Consider the following 25,376-nt stretch of genomic DNA (forward strand, 5'->3'; position numbering starts at 1 on the left):
TGCTGAGGCACTAATAGGAAAAATCCCGGCTTCTCATGTTGGGGGCAGAGATGTCCCAGTAACCTAGTCTCTGGTGCTGTTACTTTGTACCTTCTAGTTAGTCATCAAAAGGGCACAAGACAGTCAAATTCTAACACCCAGAAGGCCGAAGAATGGGAGCCAGCTATGGGGTGAGGTAACCCGTGGTGCTCAGTGTAGGACCTGAAGAGACAGCGGTTCTGATGATGACTTTTTGGGAACAGAAAGTGGCTTCTTCAAAACGTAAAACACGGGTTCGGCTCTAAATCACTCACCCAGACTGCAGGGCAGTACACCCCTCCAAACGTGTGCACGCTGCTGGGGTGACAGGCGTGTGCGTGCTACCTGAACACTCAGCTCCTCACAGCAAGTGTGGTGACGGCACGCACAAAACGGAACGCGGTCCATCAAAACCCAGCCTCGTCAGCTGCGAGGGAGGAGCGCCGAGCTTCGCAGACGGCCTTATTCTGCTGGTTACTGGAGACTTCTCGTGCCTGAACCGGCCAGGCACAGCGATTTTAAACAAGAGATTCTCAGCAGGAAAAAGACAGGCTCACCGAGAAAAGACAGGCTTCTTGTAATTTATTTGAGTTATTTTCAAGCGACAGTTACAAAAGATTTTAATTTTATAATACTCTTGATAAGAAAATAAAATTTAAATAAAAATACATTCTCAACAATACAACATGGTTACACAAATTCACTATATTAAGTTTGATAACTTACATTTTCAAACTGGACACTTGTAAAAACCAATATTTACTAGCAACATATTAATTTCCAAGTTAAAAATGGAAGCAGGTAACATCAATTAAGATTGGTAATTTAACTCTAGAATGAGTCTTGTATTTTTCACATACTGTAAGGACACCTAAAAGGCTATGCACAACTGTCTTTACAGGAGGTACCGTTAGAGCAAATTAAAGGTGCTTTCACTTTAAAAAAAACAATCTGTTTTTCAAAACCTGGCATGAAAGAGCTTTTCTAGTAAAGAATGAAACCAGGCTTCAGAAAATGAAACAAAAGCCACATCATCTGTCCATATATATATATATATTTTTTTTGTAGAACAAAAAGAGCCTAGTTTTGACACATAACCATTACCTGTGATATTAAAAATATGCTTCTTTGGCAAATAAAATAGTTTGACTTGATAAAGTTATATTCCCGGGAGTACAAACCTCTGCTACTGCCCATTATCTTATCAAATGAATACTAAAAAACAAAGCTAAACAAAAACAAAACAAGGTACAAATCATCATAATTTCAACTAATGGAAACGGCTAAACTAAGAGTCAGAACTGGTGTTTACAGCGAGAGTTCTCCCGTACCCTTTTCTGTCCTCCCTGTGGTTTCCAAGTTTAGCGGGGAGAAGTAAGCTGCCATGTACTTTGAAAAAAAACTTGTGGGAAAGGGAGAGAAAGCAGATCAGGTACAGCAAACCTCCAAGTACTCATGAGCAGCAGCAGAGGAAGGAGGCCTCTGGAAGCAAGGTCTGTGGCTGCCTTATGGTCCTACTGACACGGGTGCTTATTGCAAAACGTTTTCAAAGAAAATGTAATTTCGTATTTTTCTTTTTAGGCTGTGCCAAACTGATTAATTTCACTCAAACTATTCATTCAAATATGTGTGTGAGGAAAACAGCCAGATGACCGGACTTTTCCTTCAGAGCCATTGTTATGTACAGGGACAGCAGTGGTTCCCTTTGAGTATGCTGGGGTCTTTGAAAGTAATCATAACTAGGGATTTGATATTAGAAAGGTCAGAAGCGTATTTCTTCTGCCTTCCTCCCCAGCAAATTTAACTCTCCCAAACAAAAATGCAGCAGGAGATGAAGGAACCACCAACCAGTATTAGGGACACATGGCAGTGCTCATGTGTCCTTCTACGGGCAGACATTTTAGAGAATCTTAAAAAGGAATTTTCATCTGAATGAAATTCATGAGAGGTTTACTAAATGGCTAAATTCTTTCACATATATAAATTAGTATAGTCCGTGGAACCTATAAGTTCATAAAATTAAAAGGGTTCTTCCAAACTTTAGTATGAGCCAGGAATAATAACCTATCATAATGCAAAACAGTACTGATTCTTAAACATAACCAATTGATCTTTGCAAGTCACATAGAGAAACACATTGTTCAGTTATGATCACTGATGGAAAATTGATTGTGTCCCAATGGTCTTCAAAAATAATGACCTAATAACAATACGATTTAAAAATATCCACCAATAATATAATTGGCAAATATATTGTGAAAGATAGCTTATGCTCAGGGATACAAAAAAAAGCACTTCTAGCTAGACTTACATTAATAAGTCACAGTTTTAAACAGGAACATACTCCAAGGTTCAAGGTACCACATTTAGAAAATGTTCTGAATTAAAAAAGACAGAATAAAGAGTACCACAATTTTTAATACTGATGAAGCAAAGTATATTCCTCCTCTTCAGGGTGGCAACTTGCTTCGACTGCTTATTTACAGTTATGGATTTTAGGATAAAAGTAAATTAAGGAAAAATAAGATTCAAACCAAATTCCATTTGGCTAGCGGGCAATATGGAAATAGCAAAGAAATAGAAACATTTTCAGGAAAGCACTATTTCTAGATTTACATGTTGATCATTCAACTGATCATAAAGATAGATACACGGAGTATCTAAAGTATAATCTGGAGGAGGCCAGATTGTTAAAGTGCGCTGAGTGACTCTTCTTGAGTTAGATCCCCACCTAACACTATGAGGAGGGCGTCCTGACGGTGCCCTTATTCTGACACGAAGGAGCAGTGAGGTCAGGCGATCTCCCCGCCACCTTCTTTCACCGTTTACTTTCTCTTCTTGTTCAGAAGAGAGCTCCTCAGAAGTCATGTTAATTTGAAATCTCAAATAAAAAAATGAGTACCTGATATTTAAAACAATGAAAACATTTCAGTGGTTTCCTTTTCTTTCACCTGCTATCACTCACCCCAAATGTAAACATGATGCACGCCATAGCACATGTTCCCTGATTCCTCCTGAGTTCTGCTGACATCTTTTGGGAAGCAAAAGGATCTACCACTTTCAAGGGTGCTCTGGCAGTTTTCTAGTTTCTGTTCTGTCTCTAACGTAACCTGTAATGATGAATGGACCAAAGGAGAAAAAGAATTTTCTTCTCTTCTATAAAAGATGGAGGTTTCAGGTCAACTAATGGGAAGCTCTGAATTGACGTGGATTGGAATTTTCTAGTAAAATACAAGTTGGCAGTATAGAGCAGGCACTAATGGTAGTGAAAAGAAGTCCACAGAACAGTGTTACAAGAAGAGATGGTTTCTTGCTATGGAGAAGTGCTCCCTTTGTTAAAAAGCTTCTTTAAGAAACTTCTTTAGGAAGATTCTATTAAGAAGTTGCAGAAATATGAATTTGGACACACACGATATGAAGGAAATCTTGGATTGCAAATTCTCTAATAATACGTTAAAACCAGGATTTCCAAACAGTTAATTTCAATCATTAAATATTAAATATAATGTGAACGCAGGTGACACCGAAGCTAATGTTCATTCTTAAATACTATGAACAAAATACACGATGAACTGAGAAGCTCCAAGAAAAAAAGAGTATTTTCCAGTTCTTCCGCATCAATTGGTCAAACTCTTAAGAGGTTTTCCCAATAATTGGATTTTCCCTAGAAAATATTAAAAGAAAATCATAGTTTGTAAGTTAAAAAATGTAAGATTTAGAAAGTGATATAGAACCAATACAGACACAGAACTTTGTAATTTCCCTTCAATGGCCTCTCAGTCCCACATCATTTTTACTATAATTAATGCATATCAACTACCATGCTGAATCCGGTTTTATTAATTTAACAAGTATTAACTGAATACTTCATTAAATTTAACTATTCTAGAAGCCAAGGATACACTTGTGAACAAAACATGAAACATTTGCTGTCATGGAGCTTTACATTCTGGTAAAGAAAGAAGTAGAATAAGTAAAATATTTAGTGCAAGAGGCTGGTATTTTTTAATAAAGCCGGGCTGGGGTACAGTGTGCACGGGCATGGTGGGGATAAGAAGGGTGGTCAGGTGTTGCTAGTCTTCATATAGAAACTCCTCAGGGCTCCAAGAAAACTGGATTACTGATGGTGAAAGAGAACCAATTATACTAATATAAAAGAATTAGGACGTTTACATTAAACCTTCCTAATGTACTAAGCTTTCTGTGCAGGAAGATCATAAATAGTTAAACCTGTCAAACTGATTTGTAATGTTTATAAATACAATTAATGCCCACAATTTTCAGAGTATTAAAATTCAGAGTCCTCCTACTAATCAGCTGTGTGACCTAGGTCAAGGCATTTACTATCCCCAAGTCTCAGTTTCTCTTGCTATAAAATGGAAATAAAATCAGGTTGGGCTGATGTGAGGATCAACGAGAAAGTGATATACACTGCGGCAAATACCGTTATTTGCTGGTCCAATAACCAAATGCTACCTACTTTGTTGTAAACAAGACCCTGACTCTGGTTTAGTACTGGGCAGCCTGTGTTTCAGGGAAGGCTTCAGACATGTTCTTCTCTTTTGCTAAGAAGGAACAGCCTTTTCTGCCTCTGGATGCCACCAGAGAAAAACGTGGCGTTCTGAACTACTGTAGCTCACCCGCGACCACGAGGAAGCAAGCTTGAGGAGGACAGAAACCACTGATGAGGGTGGATGCGTGGCAGATTTTTCTTGATGACACTGATGAGTGGCTCAACCAACCGATCATAAGTATTAGGACTTAATTTGTGAGACTAAAGAATTTCTTGCAGTGCCACTCAGGACTCTGCTACTTGCTGCTGACAGCAATCTCAATGATATGATGTAAAATACAGTAGGCACAGTGCCCCGGTGGAGTAAACTCCAATAATTGTTACCTATTGCTGTTATTATCTGCTGTATTTTCTTCTATGAGATGGATTCACACAATCAACTATAAAACACTTCTAGCACTCTGAAGGCTGATTTTAAGTAGCTTAAATATTCAAGTACTAAATTAAAATTCAACATAACACTTGAAGTGGTGATAAAAGTGCAACACAAACACAATGAATTGACAGCTGAGCTGAAAAAGACCAGGGATGCTTTAAGTGTGAGTTGCAGAGAAATTCTACGAGATAGTGACTCTGGGCCGGGTCTTGACAGAGGTGGGCAACCAGGAGTCCTGCAGGCAGCTGTGAAGGATAGCGTAGGAAAGGCAATTTCAAACTGTTTAAAAAGTCTATTCACAGTAGTTTAAACAATACTCACTTGCTCCCATATTTTGCACTACTTGATCTTTTCTTCCTGTATGTTTCATGAGGTTCATCCAGCTTCTCTATGATGCTTTTTATTTGTTGAATTGTCTTAAAAGTTGTTACAGAATCCTCAATTACAAAGTTAGAATAATCATCGGGCTCTTTCTGTGGCCCTTGATAGACAGCTATAGTTCCACAAGCCTCTACAAGGAAAAGTGAAATCTCTGGTCAGAAAACTAAATTCCATAAATGTAACTTGTCATATTAATAAAAGATGTCACGTGTCTCAAGTTGTGGCGGATTCCCTGGGCAGTGAACGGATGACTAAAAAATACATATTTACTAACTGGGATATCACATTTGTAAAAAGAGTAATTTCACTTCATAAATATCTAGTGAAAATGTCCCTCTGGAGTTTCATGAACTATGTAAGTACCATTTTGGTAAGTCTCTGAGTCTGCAAAATTTTGTTTGTAACGCCAAAGCAACATTGAGGAACTGGTAATAACAGGTCATGTTGTTGTAAAAATAGATTAGCTGTGCACTTACCTTCCATTTTCTGCAGTTTTGGCAAACTGAGGCTAAACAGGGAATAAATTCTTTCTGCTTCTCTGTCTTCATCAATATCTATTTGGATGTCTGCAGGGATGCCTCTGCAAAAGTGAAATTACACACACTGGAATCAAGAGATGAGGAAGGGGGAGAGGAGAGAGGAACCAAAAAGAATTAAGGTATATTATGTGCATATACAACTCCTTATGAAGAGTGTAACCCAATGAGTGTAATAAGAATAAAAATTTAAAACCAAATAAAGGCATTCGACAAAAGTAACTTTGTAAACAGGTCAAAAACTTTTGATGATTTGAGACTAAAACCTGAATAAGCTGGGAGTGGTGGTGCATACCTGTGATCCCAACACTTGGGAGGCCGAGGCAGGAAGACTGCTGTGAGTTTGAGGCCAGCCTGGACTACAAAGTGATTTCAAGGCCAGCCTGAATGGCACAGCAAGACCCTGTCTCAGAGACAAGACAACAGCAACCCCCACAAAACAAACACTTGAACAAGAAAAAGAAATAAAAAGAACTAAGATATGTACATGTACCAACTGCCCACAATGAATGTCATCATCACGTGTTGCAAACGTGTACTACTAAAAAACAAAGAACTCGAACAAGAATTTTGCAAAAGGAACTTTAGAAATTTAGTTTCATGGATAGTTAAAATGGAGCCAAGAGAGGTTTGGTCACTATGTGACTGATTGTAAGGAGGGGATTATTATTTTTGGTGGTGCTAGGGATCAAACCCAGGGCCTTGTAGATGCTAAGGCAAATGCTCTACCATTATGCTACATTCTCACCTCTAAGGAGGGGGATTTTAAAGTCATTTTCATAACCCATGCTTCACCACAAAAGAAATGCCTTATTACTTACGTCTGCAGGGCTACAACGGGTATTCCATACAATTAGATACAGAATGCTGAGTGTCCCTCCTCCTTGGTATCTTCCACAGACTCAGATATACGTGTTCTAAATTGGTGGTGCAGGAGATTGAACCTAGGACCTTGGACCCAGTAGGGAAATACTCCACCCCCAGCCCTGCAGAGTTGTACTTGTGGTTTAAAAAGAAGTGTAAGCTAGCGTGGTGGTACACGCCTGTAATCCCATCACTTGGGAGGCTGAGATAGGAGGCTCACTGCAAATCTGAGGCCAGCCTGAGCCACATAGTTCAAGACCTGCCTGAACTTTATAGCAAGATCTTGTCTTAAAAACAAAAACAAAACTGTACCCATTGTTAATTTTAGAAAATTTCACCACTCCCAAAAGAAATCCTGTATCCATTAATACTCTGTATTGTCCTTCAAACTCTAGCCACCACTAATCTACTCTGTCTCTATACAAATGCCTTTGGACATTTTGTGTATAAAATTTTCCATGTAATATGTGGCCTTTATGTTTTTTTTTTGTACTGGGAATCAAACTCAGGACCTCAGGCTTGCCAGGCAAGCGCTTATGCTGCTGAGCTATATCCCTGGCCCTGTGGCCTTTATGTCTTGCTTCTTTTACTTTACAAAATGTTTTCAAGGTTCATTCATAGTGTAGCACGTATCTGTACTTCATTCCTTTTTACAGCCAAATAATATTCTACTGTATGGATATACCACGTTGTGAAACAATGCTTTTTTCATCAGTAAGAAACTTACGCAGTACACGGCTTGCAGCCCGGAGTGTTTTCACTAGTCTCCTGACAGCAGAGCCAGAGTCCATTGAGATATGCAGAAGGATGAAAGGAACTAAGTCTGTTCTGATTGCATCGGCTCACCCTGCAAAGTACGTCTATCCATTCATTAGCTTCCACACAATTATTGGCCTGGACGTAGAGTGGTTTCTCTGTATGTATTACTTGGAACATCTTCACAGGCAATTAAGATAAAAAGTTAGTGAGAAAGTCTTAAGAACCAAAACACAATACACAAAACAGAAAAACTACCTAACAAAGATCTAGTTTGCTTGGCTAGATAACCTATGGTATCCTATGCATTATTACTTTTTAAAAAATCAAGTTAGTTCCAAAGGCCACTGAAGTTATATGGCATTGAGCAGTACACTAGAATGTAATTTTCAGAAGTCACACACGACCAGAAGGAATGGTCTGTCACACAGTAAGAATGAAAGGGAGAGAATCTGAGATGAGGAAAGGCAAAGCAATGGGGAAGTCCTGAGGGGCAAGGACGTGGTCTTGCTTGGTTTGAGTATATTACAGGTACTGAGCTGAAGCTGAAGACAGTTGAACAGATAGGCTGGGACTATGTTACTGAGACTTCAGTGTCATAGAGAAAAGTCTGACAGTAGAGAAAGAATTTTTAAACTAACCTGAGAGAAGTATTCTTAGTAAACTGGACAATTTTAAAACAATTTGAGTTAGCAATTTATAAGCTATTAGTAATTATGGCAAACACTACAACAACTTAAAAATGTTCAACTAAGTTTTACATATATGTAGTTTAAAATGCTTTGAATATTCTTATGACTTACATTTTTCTTGTTGAAAGAACTCTCTTCTAATTTTTCCACAGCAAGAATGTTTTTTACTGGAATTGTATAAATTGCATCTTTGCCTAAGTAATAAAGCACAAAATTAACACAGTTTCATCAGAATTACAAAGGTAAGAGGTTAATTCTGTAAGGTTTAAGCTCTTTCTTTTGATGGCAGGAGTATATATAACCTACAGTAATCTTCTAGGTGGAATGTATATAAATATTTTTGTATTGTGAGAACAGAAGAATTTTGATTGTTGTTTTATAGTGACTTCACTTTTTTCAAAATAAAATATTTTTTGAAGTGTGGAAATAAATTTTATCACTGTATAGAAAATAAAAATGCTACTACTTTTGTAACATTAACTATATGAAAACTGAAACAACTAAAATACTTATCAGTAAGGACCCATTCAAAGAGAGGCTGAAAAATGGAATTTTCTCTCATGGGAGTCATTATATATAAAGAATACAACCACCTGAGTAGATTTTCCTATGTTTTTCAATCTATTAATTGAGGAATTAACCTTCAAAACAATGTCTTAAACTAAAAAAACTTTATGACTACTATCACATATTGGCTGGTCAGATAACTAAACCCACAAAACTTACAATAAGAGAGGCAGGGCATAAATGCAAAAATTGTACCTGGTAGAGTAAATCCTTACTATAATTTAAGGGTTTGGGAATTAGCCAGGGAAAGTTGGTTTGTTAAAGCAGCTCCATAATAAGAAGGCACAAGTATAAGTTGTACCTCGTATAATTATGGAAACTAGAGGCACAAATATACTTGTTATTTCTGGTCACTTTATGATGCTATTCTTAGAAGATTAATGCTTTGCTTTATTTCCCCCTCAAGCTTTGCTTCAGTGACATACAAATTGAAGTGCTGGAGATTAAGAACTTTACATTTTATATTATCCAACAGATTGATGTATACCTTTTTTCGGCAAAGAAAATTATTTGGCTAGTAAAGGATTGTTTGTCTTGAATACAGAGGTTAATATAGAACATATGCTAAGCCAGTTTCCTGGTATAAAATCTAAAATTTAAATAATTCAAGCAGATATAATATTAAAGTTATATATTAAATACCTACTATATACCAGACACTGCTCTAGCCATTTATGATAAAGGAGTAACTAGAATATGTAAGATCCCTAATGGAGCCTTCATTTAGATCTGAAAGATGACAGAAGACAAGTAAATGTTAGCTAAGGGTGAATGCTACAGTGAAAATAAATAGAGGTCAGGTGACAGAAGTAACTGTTAAGTTACTTTAAGCTGGGTGGTTATGGAAAATTTTCCTGAGAAAATAACATTTATGTGTAATAAGTATTTAAAAAATCTAAATCATAAATGCATAGGAAACTAAGAAAGGACTATCAATAAGCTCCTGGAAGCAGACAAGTAACATTTTAAGGATAACGGGCAGGCAGGGACAGAGTAGCTGAAGGGAGCCGTAGCCCAAGCCACACGCAGGACAGTATGTTTGAAAACACAGGAGAGCCGAGGGGAGAGTTTCAAGCCAGCAGCAGTGGGCACGGACAGCCGGAGCTGGAGGGACGCGGACACACATCAGGATGGTTAACAGGTAAGCTGCCTCCGGAACAGCAGGGCCACACATCCACAGGCTGGGGCAGCAAGGATGCACAGAGGGTTGCAGAGTAGCGCAGTGTCACAGGAGCTGCTGACCCTCAGGAGACAAGTACCAGTACGCCTGTCCGTCAACAGCGTGTCCTGTCCAACCCTATGACCACTGGCAGTAAAGCTACTTAACTAGGTGAACGTTTGGTGAAGGACAAAAATGAGCAAACTGCCAAGATGACCACCAAACAGAAAAAGAAAGGCAGCACTCTGAAGGAGACACACACATGCAACAAACAGGGCCCCCATGAAATCAGGAGTGTAATGAAGTGGGTCACAGGAGAAATGCACCTTCCGGTAGTATTCTACATAGGACACCACAAGTATCCTAGCAGCAAATTTTAAAATTTTACAGGTACCTTTTATCTTTAAATTTGCTGGATATACGAAGTATGCACATAACCTAAAATTGCTGTTTTTATTCATTTCTGGACACACTACACATGAGCACATAAGCATGTTTAAGTATTCCAATAAATTGAAAAGCCCAGTTAAGTAGAAAACACAAGCACAGTAGTCACAGCAATCACAATAAACGTGAGTGCATTAAATTCTATTAAATGACTCTAATCCAGTTTCAGTTAAAAATGTCACTACTGGGACTAGGGATTTAGCTCAGTGGCACTGTCCCTGCCTGGCAAGGATGAGGTCGTGAGTTCAATTCCCAGTACCAAAAAAAAAAACCCATTACTTCCTCAGAAAGTTGAACAGATTTACCATGTAACACACTGATCCCACTCCTATGTATACAGCAAAGAGAAGTGAGCACTTACATCCATACAAAAACTTGTAAATGAAAGTTCACAGCAGCATTTAGTCGTAATAGCCCCAAACTGGAAACAACTGGTAAGTAGATACACAAAATGTGACATGTGTCCATTTATTAGAATATCTATATAGCTATATATCTATACGTATATCTCTCTATATATTTTTTTAAGGAAAATTAATTGAGAAAAGGAATGGGGAATAGGAATAGGTCCTGAGAGACAGGAGGGGTACCAAATGGGTTGCCCCATTCACTAGAATATTATTCAGCCATAAAAAGAATAAAGTACTGAGTGATGTGAACAAATGTCTGAAACATTACGCTAAGTGAAAGAAGCTAGTCATAAAAAAAAGAAAAAGGAACAACGATATGAGGACAAGAGAAAACGCAAGGAGGCCCTTATCTTTTACCACTGAACAGTGTGCCCAAGCGTCACTCAGGCAGTGAGTCTGTTTGCGTGATGACTCTCCTGAGTATCCCTAAGGCAGCTGTCATTTCAACCTGCAGATTCTTGTACTGAATACATTTGATAAAATTGCTGTTTTTCTATTTCCTGTTTATTATCTTAAAAAAATTAATGAAAGAATGCAATTTTTGGTTATCTTGTACTTAAATAATACACTGTAAGTGGTTAAGAACATCAACTACCTTTTGTAAGAAAAATGTTCAATACTTTCAACGTCTTCTTTAAGAAATCCTTGCGTTGCTGCAAAGACATTCACCCACATTTTCACTGTGGTCTATGACTTCCTTATCCTAAATTAAATTTTATGTGTGAAATTTTATGGCAGTGTGAGGTGGGGTAAAGCTCATTTTCCTTCTATATTCATCTAACACCATTTGTTGAAAAGCCCTTTCTTTCCCTACTCAACTGTCTTGATACTTTTGTAAAAACCGTGTCTCCTTCTGGACTGCTGTCTATCCACAGATCTCCCTCTTATGCTAAAATTATGGCCTTGACTATCGCAGTTTTATAGTAAGTTTTAAAATGAGGCCCCAAACTTTACCTCTCCAACCTTGCTTCTGCTATGTTAAGTCCTTTTCTCTTCCCATCCATGTAAGTTTCCGGGTCAACGTTTCCATATTTACCAAAAGACTGGCTTGGATTTGGAGTAGGAATATGATTAAATTGAGACGAATTTGGCTGAAGTGATTTCTTAAGAAATACCTAATCTTTATTCTACAGTTATAATTTTATAACAGGTACTTCCTTCAGCTTGAAGAATCTCTTGTAGCATTTCCTATAGTAAGGCCTGTTCACAATGAAATCTCTCAGATTGTATTTAACTAAAGGATATTTTCATATTCGAGGGAAATTTTCAAAATAATTCTAGGATAAAAACTTTCTTTCAGCCCTTTAAAGATGTCATTCTATTTTTCTTTTCTTTTTGGCATTGGTTGCTCCTTAGGAGAAATTAGCTGTCAACTGTACTGCTGTTCACTGGTATGTACCTTATACTCTGTTCCTCTGCTTGCAAGGTTTTCTCTTTGATTTGCTTATTATAGATCTGAGTGTAGTTTCTTCTGCATTCATTATACTTACAGTTCAATGAGCTTTGTGAATCTGTGAGATATTGTTTCCCCCCCGCACAAAATTTGGGAAATTTTCGGCCATTATTTCTTCAAAAATTCTGACTCTATCCTATTCTTCCTTTACTGTCCTCCAGGATATCAATCATACCTGACACTATTCCACATTTACTCTACCAATCTTTTCTCTATGTGTTCCTAGATTGGTTAATTTCCACTGATCTGTTTTCAAACTCAATGAACTTTTCTTCTGGCATCTCCAACCTGTTTAGTCCATCTGGTGAATTTTTCATTCAGGCATTATACTTTTCAATTCTAGAATGCTTTTTAATACTATTTTTTTTCCTACAAAGACTCTCCATTTCTTTACTCATTATGACTACCTTTTCTATGAAGTCCTTGAAATATTTAGAATAGCTTTAAAGTTCATGCCTGCCAATTCTAACATATAGATCATCTAGACCTACTTCCACTGACTGCTTTTTCTTTTGACTATGTAGCACGGCTCCTTGTTTCTTCTCAATTTGTCAGTGTTTCATTGTACACTGTGTATTATGGAGGAAACACTTTACAGGTGACACAGTCAGTTATTTTCCCTTGAACAGATATATCATTTACTGGTTACCTTGAAGCCTGGATTTATATTTTCTTCATACTTTATTTTGTTATTCTTAATTCTAGGGCAATCTTTTTCAGATTTCAGAGGAAAGTCTAGAGTACTGAGAAAGACAAGATGGTGAAGCAGAAGCAGGCAGCAGCTCACAGCCTCTCTGGGACCCGGAATTGAGATAGCTGGAGGACAGTTACTCATTGAGGAGAAAGACCTCTGGGAACCAAGTAAGAGCTGTAAGGAAAGCTAAAAACCATGGAGAATTAGGAAATGTAGAAAAAAGAATGAAGCAGTGTGCTATGTCAACCATCTGACTTTTGACAAAGGAGTGAAAAACATACACTGGAGGAAAGACAGTCTCTTTAACAAACGGTGCCGGGGAGGGGACACCATGTGCATTTCTGGGCAGTAGGGAAGGTGGGAACAGGATCAGGGACTCCAGGGTCCCAAGTGCAAGCCCCGATGAGCCTGCAACACTTTCCTAATATGATCAGGCCCCACTGTGGGTGGTGCTGCTTGCTAGGAGCCTCAGAGGATTATGAGAGCATAGCAGGAGAAGTGGGGTCAGGGGATATGGCACAAGGAAATCAGGGTAAGGGAAAAGCAGGCGTGCTAGGCTCGGAGGGTTAGGGATGTCCCTCCTGGTGTAACTGTGAGCCCTTGCCAATGATGTCCTGAGCACTGTACGGTCTGAGTTCTGGGTACAGGTGACAGAGTGTGTTCTAAGAACAGACAGATCGGGCAAACAAACACAACAATAAAAAACCCCAAACCAAACAAACGATATTGGAGAAATTTGATATCCTCGTGCAGAAGCTGTTGATTTTTTATGTTGATTTTATATTCTAACACTTTCCTGAATTTACCAGCTCTAAAAGTCTTGGTGGGGTCTTTAGGATCGTATCATCTGCAAATAATAATAATGTGACTTCGCTGTTTCCTTTGACTCCTTTTTGTTTCTTTCTCTTGACTAACTGCTCTGGCCAAAATTTCATATGCTATTTGAGTAGGAGTGGTGAGAGCAGCTATCCCTGCCTTATTCATGATTTTAGAGGAAATGCTTTCAGGTTTTCTCCGTTCAGAATGATAGTGGCAGGGCTGGGAATGTAGCTCAGTGGCAGAACACTTGTAGAAGACTCAACTCAAACCAGATCCCTATCTCTCACCCTGCACAAAAATCAATTCAAAATGGACCAAGGACCAAGGTACAAGACCTGAAAGCTCGAAACTTCTAGAAGAAAATATAAGGAAAATACTGAAACCATAAGCACAGGTAAAGGCTTCCTGAATAGGACTCCAACAACACAGGATATAGAAAGAATCAAAAAATAGGACTGGGGCTGGGGATTTAGCTCAGCGGCAAAAGTGCCTGCCTGGCAAGCGCAAGGTCGTGAGTTCGGTTCCTGGTACCAGAGAAAAACCAAAAAAAAAAAAAAAAAAAGGACTGCATCAAATTAAAAAGTTTTGGCACAGCAGAGGAAACAATGAACAGACTGAAGAGACTGCGCACATAATGAGAAAAAAAAAGCTTTGCCAGGTACCCTTCTGACAAAGAATTAATATCCAGAATATATGAAGAATTAAAAAAAGTTAACACCAAAAAATCAAATAGCTCAATCAATAAATGGACAAATGAATCAAACAGATACTTCTAAAAGAAGTACAAATGACCAGTAAGTATACGAACAAATGTTCAACATCTTTAGCCACGAGGGAAATGCAAATCATTTTCTTTTCTTTTTTTTTTTTTTTCTGGTACCAGGAATTGAACTCAGTACCTTGTGCTTGCCAGGCAGGCGCTGTGCCGCTGAGCTAATCCCCAGCCCGGGAAATGCAAATCAAACTACACTGAAAGTTCATTCATCTTGATTAGAGTGGTTATCACCAAGAATACAAAAAGCAACAGATGAAGATGGTAATAGCCGATATGTCTCTGATGTGGATGCAGGGAAAGAAGAACCCTTCTATACTGCTGGGTGGGAACGTAAATGAATACAGCCAGGATGGAAATCAGTATGGAAGTTCCTCAAAAACTAAAAATATACTATCATATGACCCAGCTAAAACACTCCTTGACATATGCCCAGAAGAAGTAGCACACTATAGGGATATCTACATCACCTATGTTTTATTGCAGCAGAATTCACAATAGTCAAGATACAGAACCAGTTTAGGTGCTCATGAAGAAATGAATCAATAAAGACAATTTGATATGTGTAGAGAATGGAATATTATCTAACTATAAAGAAGAATGAAATTATGTTATTTGCAGGAAAATGGGAAACTGGAGATCATCATGTTAAGCAAAATAAGCCAGACCCAGAAATACAAATATTGCATATTTTCCTTAGTATGTGGAATCTAAAGATGATGCGAAAGTAGAAGGGAGATTATTATCAGACATGGGGAATCAAATAAAGGGTAGGGTGTGGGGTGTAAGGTAATGGGTGGGTGAATATGATCAAGTTTTATGTATGCATGAAAATACTACATTGAAACCCAGTATTCTGTAAAATTAATAGGCACTAATCAAAAATACATTATAAAATTGTGGCATGTTTACTAAGCCTCTCTTGAGTAAAATTCCAAACTCTCTTCCCTGAGGAGGGAAGAGGCTGAACTTTGTACTCATCGTTTTAAATCTTCCAGTTATCACTTTTCATTACCCTCCTTGGAGTTTCCCCTTGGACTTCAAGGGGGTTCCTTACGCACACCACTATGTCTCTCCAATTTCCGCCTTCCTGGTAGCCCTGAACTCTATCCTTTGATACCTTGAGCCAATATAATCCGATTCCTGCTTGAATTTGGGCATGTCACGCAGCAAGCAGGAAGTGCTTTTAGGGGTTGGAGGCAAGCTAGGTAAATATAAATGTCAGCCTGCATGATTCCTTTTTCGCAACGGTGAAATTCTTTAATGAGTTGTTTTGATATACCGTGGCTAAGATTTATACTTACTATCTATGAGACTGTCTAGTACAAACTCTCAGAATTCATGTATCTATTTTTTAAATAGCAACTTTATCTCTCCAGTTGCTCATGGCCAATCCTTATACAGCTATTCTTGATTTGTCTCTCTTATTCTTAGTATCTAATCCTCTAGCAAATTTTCTGAGCACTATCTTTAAAACAGACCCAGAATGTGACTCATTTTTACAACTTCCACTGCACCAACTGGTCCAAGTCATTATTTTCTCTCCTGTGGATTACTGTAATTCTTTCCTTCCTTCCTCTTCTCTCCCTTCTTTCCTTTGGCTTACTGTCTATCACTACTAAACTGTAAGCTCCACTAAGGCCTAAATTTTGTTCACTACTGTTTTCTCTTGCACCTAGAACAGTGTGTGGTGCAGGGTAGGTCCTTAACAAAATATACACTGAACTGAAAATGTATGTCAGCGATGTACTTTGTTCTTCAGATGTCACAGAAAAATGCCCAGCAGAGCCCCGTGTGTGAATGTACAGGTAGGTGAGAACCAAGTTGTTACGGCTCTATCTACATGTTTCCCCAAAGGCTCTTGTGCTCCCAGGTGGGGCTTTGGGGAGGTGACTGGATCATGCATGTGATACTAGATCAGTCCACTGACTGGTTTAGCATAGTTCTGGGTACAGATGATGGACTTACTGGGGAAGACACACCCTGCATGAAAGGCAGCAACGAAAAGGCTGGAAGACCTGGTGTTCTTTGAAGAGTATTTACTAAGCTCTGTAGCTTTATGACACCAGTAGTGATATGGTTCTTATGACTGAGGATCTTCCACGTGAGAGGATGTAATAGATGAAAGTAATGGCCATACTGTGTGCCAGATGTTACTGCTAAGGTGGCTTAAAAAATACGTTACGGAAATAGCTAAATGGAGGTAGTTGGAGGCTTAAAATGACTTTTGCAAGGAGCTGACACTTCATCTAAGGCTTAAAGGACACCAGATCACACAAATGAAGAAGGAAAGAGATGTCTGGATAGAGCATATAAGGAAACATGAACATAAAAAAGCACAAGTTAAAGGAACTACAAGAGCTCGTTCGGTAAGGTAACAATGGACAAGCTGAGGCTGAAGGAGACACGAAGAGGCTGGCACATTAACAACTCAGTTAGGCCAGCATACACCTAGGAGGACGTTTCTGTGTCGAAGACGACTGCGTTACAGGAAATATAAAATCATAATCATCGTGCAGACCTATAAAAGGTATCCAGGGTAATCAGCCTGATAGTTGCCTGAGCGACACTCATTTGCCAGACATAAAGTTACCTGTACTGAAGATCAGCTGCTCAACACTGCTTGACAACAGCTACCCAAGTATACATTTAAAAATTGAACAATTTCAAGAAAAATCCTTAAAGTTGAAAAAAAATTCTATTAATTCCTTTCCCAGCAAACTGAGAAGAGACCATGTTACTGATCCTAAGAGGCTGAAATACTAGGTTTAGAATACTACTGTGCAGCAGGAGGACTGAATGAAAGGCTCAGTGGCTTAGCGTTATGTTACAGGAAATATGGGAGGCATTCTTTTAGACACCACCACCGTCACTTAGCAAACATACTTAACAGGCGGTCCTGGCTATCAGAAAACAGCAAGGAAACAGGAAGGAAAACACCTCAACATCCAGGAAGACAAAGCCTACGCACTGTATTCACAGGGAAAGTCCTGATAGCATCACTCAGTCTTTTAATCTTATGCATAATTCTAACAGGCAGTATCTGCTCCCTCATTACTGTACATAAGCAGTACAAAGATATAGAGGTTGATATGGGGGCAGGAGTAAGATGCTATATAATGGTTTGTTGACAGCACAAGAAATTAAGGTGACAGCCTGACCATGAAGAGTAGAGAGAAACTACAGAAAGCGGGAACACAACAAGCACAGCAGTCCAAGGCACGTAGCTGGGGAGTAAAGGCACTGAGCGAGAATAAACAGCTGCATACCCGCTTCAGCAATGCTGAAAGCATCTCTAAGTCACAGAACTATGTATTATCAATGACAGCCTCAAATCAACTAGAAAAATGTTAACTTACGTTCAATGAATTCTTTTTTAGAAGACAGGAAAGCATGTAACATATTTTGGAAAAATCCATCAAAATAGTTAAAACAGAAGACATGGATGCTTACAACTACAGGCTTTGAAAAAACAAACCAAAACAACTCCCTCAACCTCAAAATCTCATAGGTCTAATTCCTTTGACATGAAAACAGTATAGCTTTAATGTGTCTATTTCATACTTATGCAGCCTAATTCTATATAATTTTATCCTCTCAAAATCACTACACAGAGGTTTAAACTTAAGAACTGGATGGATTTAGGGTCCATGGACTTATGGACTATGAACTCCCTGAAACTATACGGAAAACTGCGTTTATGTTTGTGCATGTAGTTTTCTAGAAGAAAGGGCCCACAGGTATCACTGAATTCCTAAAGGGGATTATAAACCAAAAAAACCTTTAGAATAGTTTTACAGTAGAAAATGTTTTCAATTTGAAAAAATAACTTTTATTCATACAGAACTATTTTCTCTAAAATGTTATTGAAATGTACACATAATAAGTACCTATGCTATCCATAGCTGAGAACACTTATGTAGAATATAAACTATAACTTCTAATATGCTCAAATATGCTGAACTTAAAAATGTCTGGAAGGGAAAGTATACAGCCTGCTGAGCTTTACTTACTTGACTATTAAAAGCTATAACAAATCATCGGTGTGCTTAAAACTACATTATGTTCTGTTTCTTATTGGACATATGCAGATATTATGGCTAGGCCATTCCTGAAGAATTATGAAACCGAACATTTTTCTTAGCCAGTGCAGCAGTGCATGACTGTAGACGCTGCTACATGGAAAGCTGAGGCAGGAGGATCCCTGGGGCCCAGGTATGGGGGCCAGCCTGAGCAACATAGTGAGAACCTCCTTTCCTAAAAATAAATAAATAAAAAAAATTTCTTTCTTATCATTCTACAATTTGAGAACGGCACTTAACTACTGTCTTGAAAGGACCTTAAGTCTGATGCTTATTTTATCACTTCAGAATTTAGAGTGGAAGCTGTCTTAACAGGTTTTTGCCTGAGATTTAGTGGGCTAACACTGCCCATTTCTTGATGCGTATGGGGTGCTGAGTATCTGTGGCTGCTAGACTAGGCTCAGGTATGCCAGCACCTCTCTGGCTAGGCTGTTTTCACTTATGAAGTCCACAGTTTGCTCCCAAAACTATTTATGCCAGTTCTCCATGATGTAATTATAATTTACCTAAGTATTATGTACAGGGCTAAAATAAATGCCCTCTGTGAAGAAGTTCATTATTTATTTAAAGATCAGGCAACAGCTTTGAAAAATCTGACACACAAGTTCAACTACTACATGGTTTCTCTTATATGAGAAACACATAAACAGATATATACATATAGGTATACATATATACAAATAAAGAGCAAAACAGAAGAGAGATAAATAGGAAGCAGGGAAAAGATAAAATACTTCCCAAATTGCAAATTCCATTGTTTTAAAAATATTTCAATATATATGCTAATTGGTTTCATTTATACTACTAGTTTATCTTAGCTCACTGAAAAGAAAGATTTGTGTTACTGTTTCTTTTTGTGAGAATCTTTTTTGGTTTATGTCTTGTGCTCTAAGTAACTACCATGAAGAAAATGATACACAGTGTAATAACTATGGTTATTTTCTTGTTATTTGATTATGAAATTGTTTTGCATTAAAAAAAAGAAGACCCACACCCATACAAAGTTGACTTATGTAGGCATAAGGCAACAATAAAAGATCAGAGTGGCTACTCTAAAAATCTAAAAAGAGTCTGTACTTGGATTACTCTTTGAGTATCTAAAGTCCTAGATTTACTTTGGAGAAATCACCTTGAAAACTGGTGCATTAAGAGTATACTACCTAAGGGGCTGGGGATTTAGCTCAGCGGCACAGCGCCTGCCTTGCAAACGTAAGGTCGTGAGTTAGATTCCCAGTACCGGAAAAAAAAAAAAAAAAAGAGTATACTATAGAAAAAAAGACAAAGACAAAACCCAATCTGTATTTCTCTAAATTCCAAGAAAAGATCATGGTTTTCTATTACAAGACTGGCAAATAACCTCCAGGGTCTGGGATTGATCACCACCACCACAAACAAAACAAAAACCTCAAATATACAAGGATTGGGGGTTTATATGTATCTTTTGTTTATATTTTAATTTTTGCTTTAATTCACATTTTGTTTAAATGAACATCTCTGGATCCTGATCATGTGGATAAATGGGATGCTACTATCTCTGATATTAAATTCTACCTGCTAAAAATAAGAAGCTAAGGGCCTTCTACAGATAATGTTTTATCCCAAAGGAATAAACTCTAAAAAAGATTCTATGTACAATTTTAGTCTACAGAAGGGCACACTTTGCCTTGCTCCAGCTCTCAAATCAGACACCTGACTATCTTACTCAGGTAGCCCATTTGAGACATGTCTTTTCCAAAGACAAATTATCAAATCTTTCATCTTGCGATTCGCTTGGCTAATAGCCTAAAATGAATCTGACAATTGTACAGTGACCACAATCTATGGTACGACTGTGGTAAATTTTACCTGGAACTGTCTAATGGAGCACAAAAATATTCTCATTTACTGATACTGACTCTTACTAAATTGGCTCTGAGAATTAAAGAACTTCCAACTCTGAAGGGGCTTGGGAGTTGCTCATTACATACTGACTATAAAACCAGGGATTTATCAGAGATATTAAGGAAGCAGAACATCCTGAATTAATGTCATTTTTAGAAGTACAAGAAATTCAATGTGCGAGGAAAAGCTAATTTACATGGTATCAACTTCATTCTTAATATGTATATTTCACGGTGAAAAACTATAAACTATTAATACTGTGAAAGGATTCACTAGAGTCACATTAAGAAAAAAACCAGAAATTATCATTGAGAACCCAGGAAAAAAACCCTCTGTAAAGCATAAGCACAACTACCTGGCTGTTTGTGGTAGGTGAGCTCTCTGCTTGTTAAGCAGAACCACCGTTTCTTGAAATTCTTTTTTCCAATTCGAGTTCTTCCTTGAGCTCTTTTAAACATCTCACTGCCAAGACAATGAAGGTAAACATTTAGCTACAAAGATTAAGAAAAGTTCATTCAAAATGAAGGACTGTCTTTTAATTTTAAATGACACACATAATAATGTAGAACTATATTCAATTTATGAAAATGTTTTTGCCATCTGTGACTGTTATGATTTGTGTCTGGATGTCCCCCAAAGCCTCATGTAGTCATGGGGCAGGCCTCTAGAGTTTCTGATTGACTCATGGTCCAGTGCTGGGATTATGGGTCTAAGCGCTATACCTGCCCTGAGGTGGGTACCCTGCATACAACATAAGGGAGGGAAAGGCTTGCTTGGTGCTACTCTGTCTTTTTTGCTCTTGTTTCTTTTGCTGTTTTCTGCTGCCATGAACTGTTGCCCTCTGCCATGGAGCCAGCCAAGTATGGCCTGAAACCTCCACAAACTGTGAGCTGAATAAACCTTCCCTTCCTTCACTCTGGGTGTCAGGTTTTTGTCTCAACAATGAGAAAAAAGTAACCAAGACAGTGACTCTTGTACTCATTTTGGCTAGACCAAGGGAATGAAGTCTTCAATTCATATTTTAAACTGTGTTACGTAGAATAAAAAAGAGCCATATAAGTGATTTCCCCTTTCATTTCCAATAATAACCACTCTAAAACTGAATAGTGCTGTTAATTTTTTCAAAGTATCCTAATACTTATTTTACCACAACTGCTACACTGAGATTGTATGAACAGGGAATTATGCCCATCTGACACTTTGTAAGGTGATACTTGTGAGGTGACTTACTTGACTGATGTGACTTAGGCCGTTTTAGCACAGAATAAAAACTTAAGATTTCCCTACTCTCAGATCCATGCATTTGTACCTAATTAATGTCTATACTAAAACATGATTTTCATGTCTAATTTCATTAAATTACCCTTCTTTCAGGTGCACAGGTTCACTTGTTCCACTGGACTCTTTAGTTTCAGTAGATGAAATCTCATCCAAGAACTGAACAGGAAAGTAAGCAAATATTATAATAAGGTACATCATAAAAAACTCAAGTTTATCTTACATATCACTGATTATATTGGAAGTTTTTCCTTAATAAAGAGAATGCAAAAAAAAAAAAAAAGAAAGAAAGAAAGAAAGAGCATACATATCAGAGGTTGAGTATCCTTTATCCAAAATGCATAGGACAAGAGTGTTTTTGATTTTAGATTTTTTAGGGGGATTCTGGAATATTTGCTTATACACAGTGAGATTACCTTGGTGGGGGGGATCAAGTATAAACATGACATCTGTTTCGGTTTCATATAAAGATACACAATGCTATAATACAGCCTGAAGGTAACCTTATACAATACTTTTGGCACCCCTGCACTTTCGACTGTGACCTATCATACAAGGTCACCTGTGGAATCTTCCACTTGTGGCATCATGTCAGCATTCAAAAAGTTTAAGATACTGGAGCATTTAATATTTTTGAGCATTTTGGATTAGAGATGTTCATGCTGTAGTAATTTAGAAAAACAAAATCATATAAGAAGTCAAGTGCCAAGTATTCTAAGAAATTCATTAGTAAATTACTGTACCTAAATCCCCAAGTACATTTCCCACAGAAATAATTTAGCCTGCAATCCTTAACTGTAATCCTGACCTATAGAGTTCTGAATGTAGAATGCTTTTTCTGTCTTTGATTTATGGTAACTTCATTGGAGGGTGTAAATTAAGTGAAACTGGCATGAAGCTACTTACGGCTTGTATTTCCTGTGAGTATTTGTATACTGAGCTTACAGAAACATTAACATGTATGATTTATGGGGAGCTTAGTAAATGAAAAACCGGCAACAGAGCTCTTTTTGTATCCTATGTGAAAATGCAGGTGCAAGTATCTAAGGGAACTAAAGAAATACCCCATCACATTTTCAGTTCTCAGAGATGGGCTATCAACTGATAGAGTATAACAGTTATTTACATGTTTTATTTCTTAGTGTTTACTTGAAGTAAATGATTTATTTAACAAGTTAGGAGGGTGACCATAGGTAACCCGTTTGCTCAGGACTTTACCTATCAGGCCAATACTTATCGTCCTGGAATAATACATTACTCAAATGACTTTATTGTCATTAACAATACTTTCATTCTTAAAAGTATCCTGGTATAGACACCAAATTATATGGTCACCCTATATAAAGAGCTCTCCAGATTACTTTCCTAAGTTCTGTGGGGATTAGTACAGTAAACCTTGGATTGCAAGCAACTTGTTCGAGTGTTCTGTAAGACGAGCGAACATTTCTAATTATTTTTCACTTGATGAATGATGTCTCGCAATAGCAGTAGTACGTGATGCCGAATGCTACATGACCACAAGTGACCGAGTGGTCCCCCGTCCCTCTCACTGCAGGACTGTGAGCGACCCTGTCCCAACAACAAGAGGTTGCAAAGAGATCTCATCTATAGAGGAGGACAAGGAAAGGGCAGAAGAATCCCTCACTTCAAATAGGATTAGGGAGACGTGTGAAATATGGGAAACAGTGCAACAGTCTGTAGAAAAGCACCACCTGAATAAGGAGGCTGCAGCAGTGCAAGTGATGAATCTGTTAAATGACAATGTCACAATTCCACCAAATCCTCAAAAGGAGGCAAAAGCAACTGTCAAAGGACAGGGCAGTGACTTCCTTGTGAAAGTCATCTTATACCATAACCCTCCTCCCTCACACTAGCCACGAAGGTTTGCCGAAGTGCAAGTTGGTTTTTTTTTCTTTATGTTTTGTATTTTCTCTATGACTCTGTATTGTACTATAGTATTATAATCATTTTATATGAATATTTTTGGGTTGAGGAAAGAATCATTGAGTTTCCATTATTTCTTGTGGGGAAATTTGCTTTGATATACAAGTCCTTTGGATTATAAGCATGTCTTTGGAACAAATTATGTTCACAAACTAAGGTTTTACTGTGTATTTAGAGTATAATCTCTTCTCTTTTTGATAAGTCAATGTCACCAGTGAGGGTGTCAATATAAAATGAGAACCTGGGGTTCATAGGTGTTTGCAATTTCTAGCAATGCATATGTCCAGACTTAAAGAGTAAACAAACAATCAAGAAAACTGAGATATTAGGGGGAATATCCTATGCCAGATTAGGAGTCTAGAATCAAATCTAAGACAGAAGCACACTATGGTGTGAGTCCATCAGCATGTGAGTGGATGATTTAGGGAAGATCAGTTACAGACTGAACTCCTGGCACCCTTAAATCCGCTCTGCTCTGATATTATTAACTCCACATTCTGATTATCCAAGGGAAAATAATCAGGTGCTATCATGGACTAGATTGCAAACCACGGAAAAATATCCCCAGAACAAGACAGGATAACCTTGCCAAAGAGAGTCTGCACACAGGGCCAGGGATGTAGCTCAGTGAGTACAGTGCCTGCCTGGCAAGACAGAGGCTCTGAGTTCAATTTCCAATACCAAAAAAACCCTCTGCCTACACTGTCCTATAAATGTTTCAATACTGTCCTAAGAACAAAGGGTAGATTTTTTTCTTTGCTTATTCTCTTGAACAACTTTCTCAAGAAGACTTCGATGATTGTTTAAAAATTTTTTCTGGTTGAATTTACACTATTCTACGTGAAAAAAAAAATCCAATGACTTTACTTTTTTCAATCATCATTTTCATTTATGAAATCCTTTTGAGGATCTTAAAAGTATATTTTTTAAAAGTCCAAGTGAATACTTAAACAAAATATACTTTTGGTCATCAACTGCTAATCATGCTGCAGAAACTGAATGTAGTCTTTAAAATTTGGCCTTGCTATTTTGGATTTACAGAGTTAGGATTGTTATATAAGATATAGCATTTTCTTCAAATCTTGTTTAAATGTACTTCAAAATAACTTTTCTTCAGAAACTTTCCAGATTCACAATAATACTATATTTTGTACAAATGACTTAATGTACAGTAATTTTTATATATGTTTCATGTTAGGATATTACAAACTGTAGGCTTCTGGTTTTTTGTTTTGTTTTGTTTTTAAGACAGGGTCTCACTCTGTAGCTCAGGCTAGCCTTGAACTCACTATGTTGCCCAGATTGGCCTCAAACTTGCAACAATACTCCTGCCTCAGCCTCCCGAGTGCTACAATTACAAGCATGTACCATTACACTCAGCTCAATACTGTGGCCTTCTGTACATTTTCTTTTTAGTAACTTTTCTTTTAGTAACATTTCTTTTTAGTAACATTTACATTAAATGCACTTGTACCTATACTATATAACAAGTATCATTGTAAGCCTTTACCCCAGACCAAGATTCTCAAAGGCAGTTTTGTCCTTCAGGAGGCATTTGGCAATGTCTGGAGGCATTTCTGACTGTCAAAACTGGGGACACACCACTCATACGTAATTCAGGGGTGCTTAAACATCCTACAACTAAAGGCTAGCCCCTCACAACCAAGAATTATC

At 37.8% G+C, this 25,376-nt stretch overlaps 1 protein-coding gene across 1 annotated transcript in view; it reads right to left on the reverse strand.

Moving 5' to 3' along the window:
* Positions 1-578: 578 nt before the first annotated feature.
* Positions 579-25,376, reverse strand: part of Rasa2 (RAS p21 protein activator 2) — a 102,500-nt gene continuing 77,702 nt past the window's right edge. Inside the window, exons 18-24 of the mRNA XM_013506264.1 lie at positions 21,844-21,917; positions 20,836-20,942; positions 8,308-8,390; positions 7,476-7,684; positions 5,825-5,928; positions 5,289-5,478; positions 579-3,682 (exon numbers count right to left, since the gene is read on the reverse strand). Coding sequence (XP_013361718.1) covers positions 3,652-3,682; positions 5,289-5,478; positions 5,825-5,928; positions 7,476-7,684; positions 8,308-8,390; positions 20,836-20,942; positions 21,844-21,917 — 798 coding nt within the window. The 3' untranslated portion in view covers positions 579-3,651. The remainder of the gene's footprint in view (positions 3,683-5,288; positions 5,479-5,824; positions 5,929-7,475; positions 7,685-8,307; positions 8,391-20,835; positions 20,943-21,843; positions 21,918-25,376) is intronic.

The sequence above is a fragment of the Chinchilla lanigera genome, unplaced genomic scaffold, assembly GCF_000276665.1.
Source record: "Chinchilla lanigera isolate Chin_1 unplaced genomic scaffold, ChiLan1.0 scaffold00107, whole genome shotgun sequence".
Lineage (NCBI taxonomy): Eukaryota > Metazoa > Chordata > Mammalia > Rodentia > Chinchillidae > Chinchilla > Chinchilla lanigera.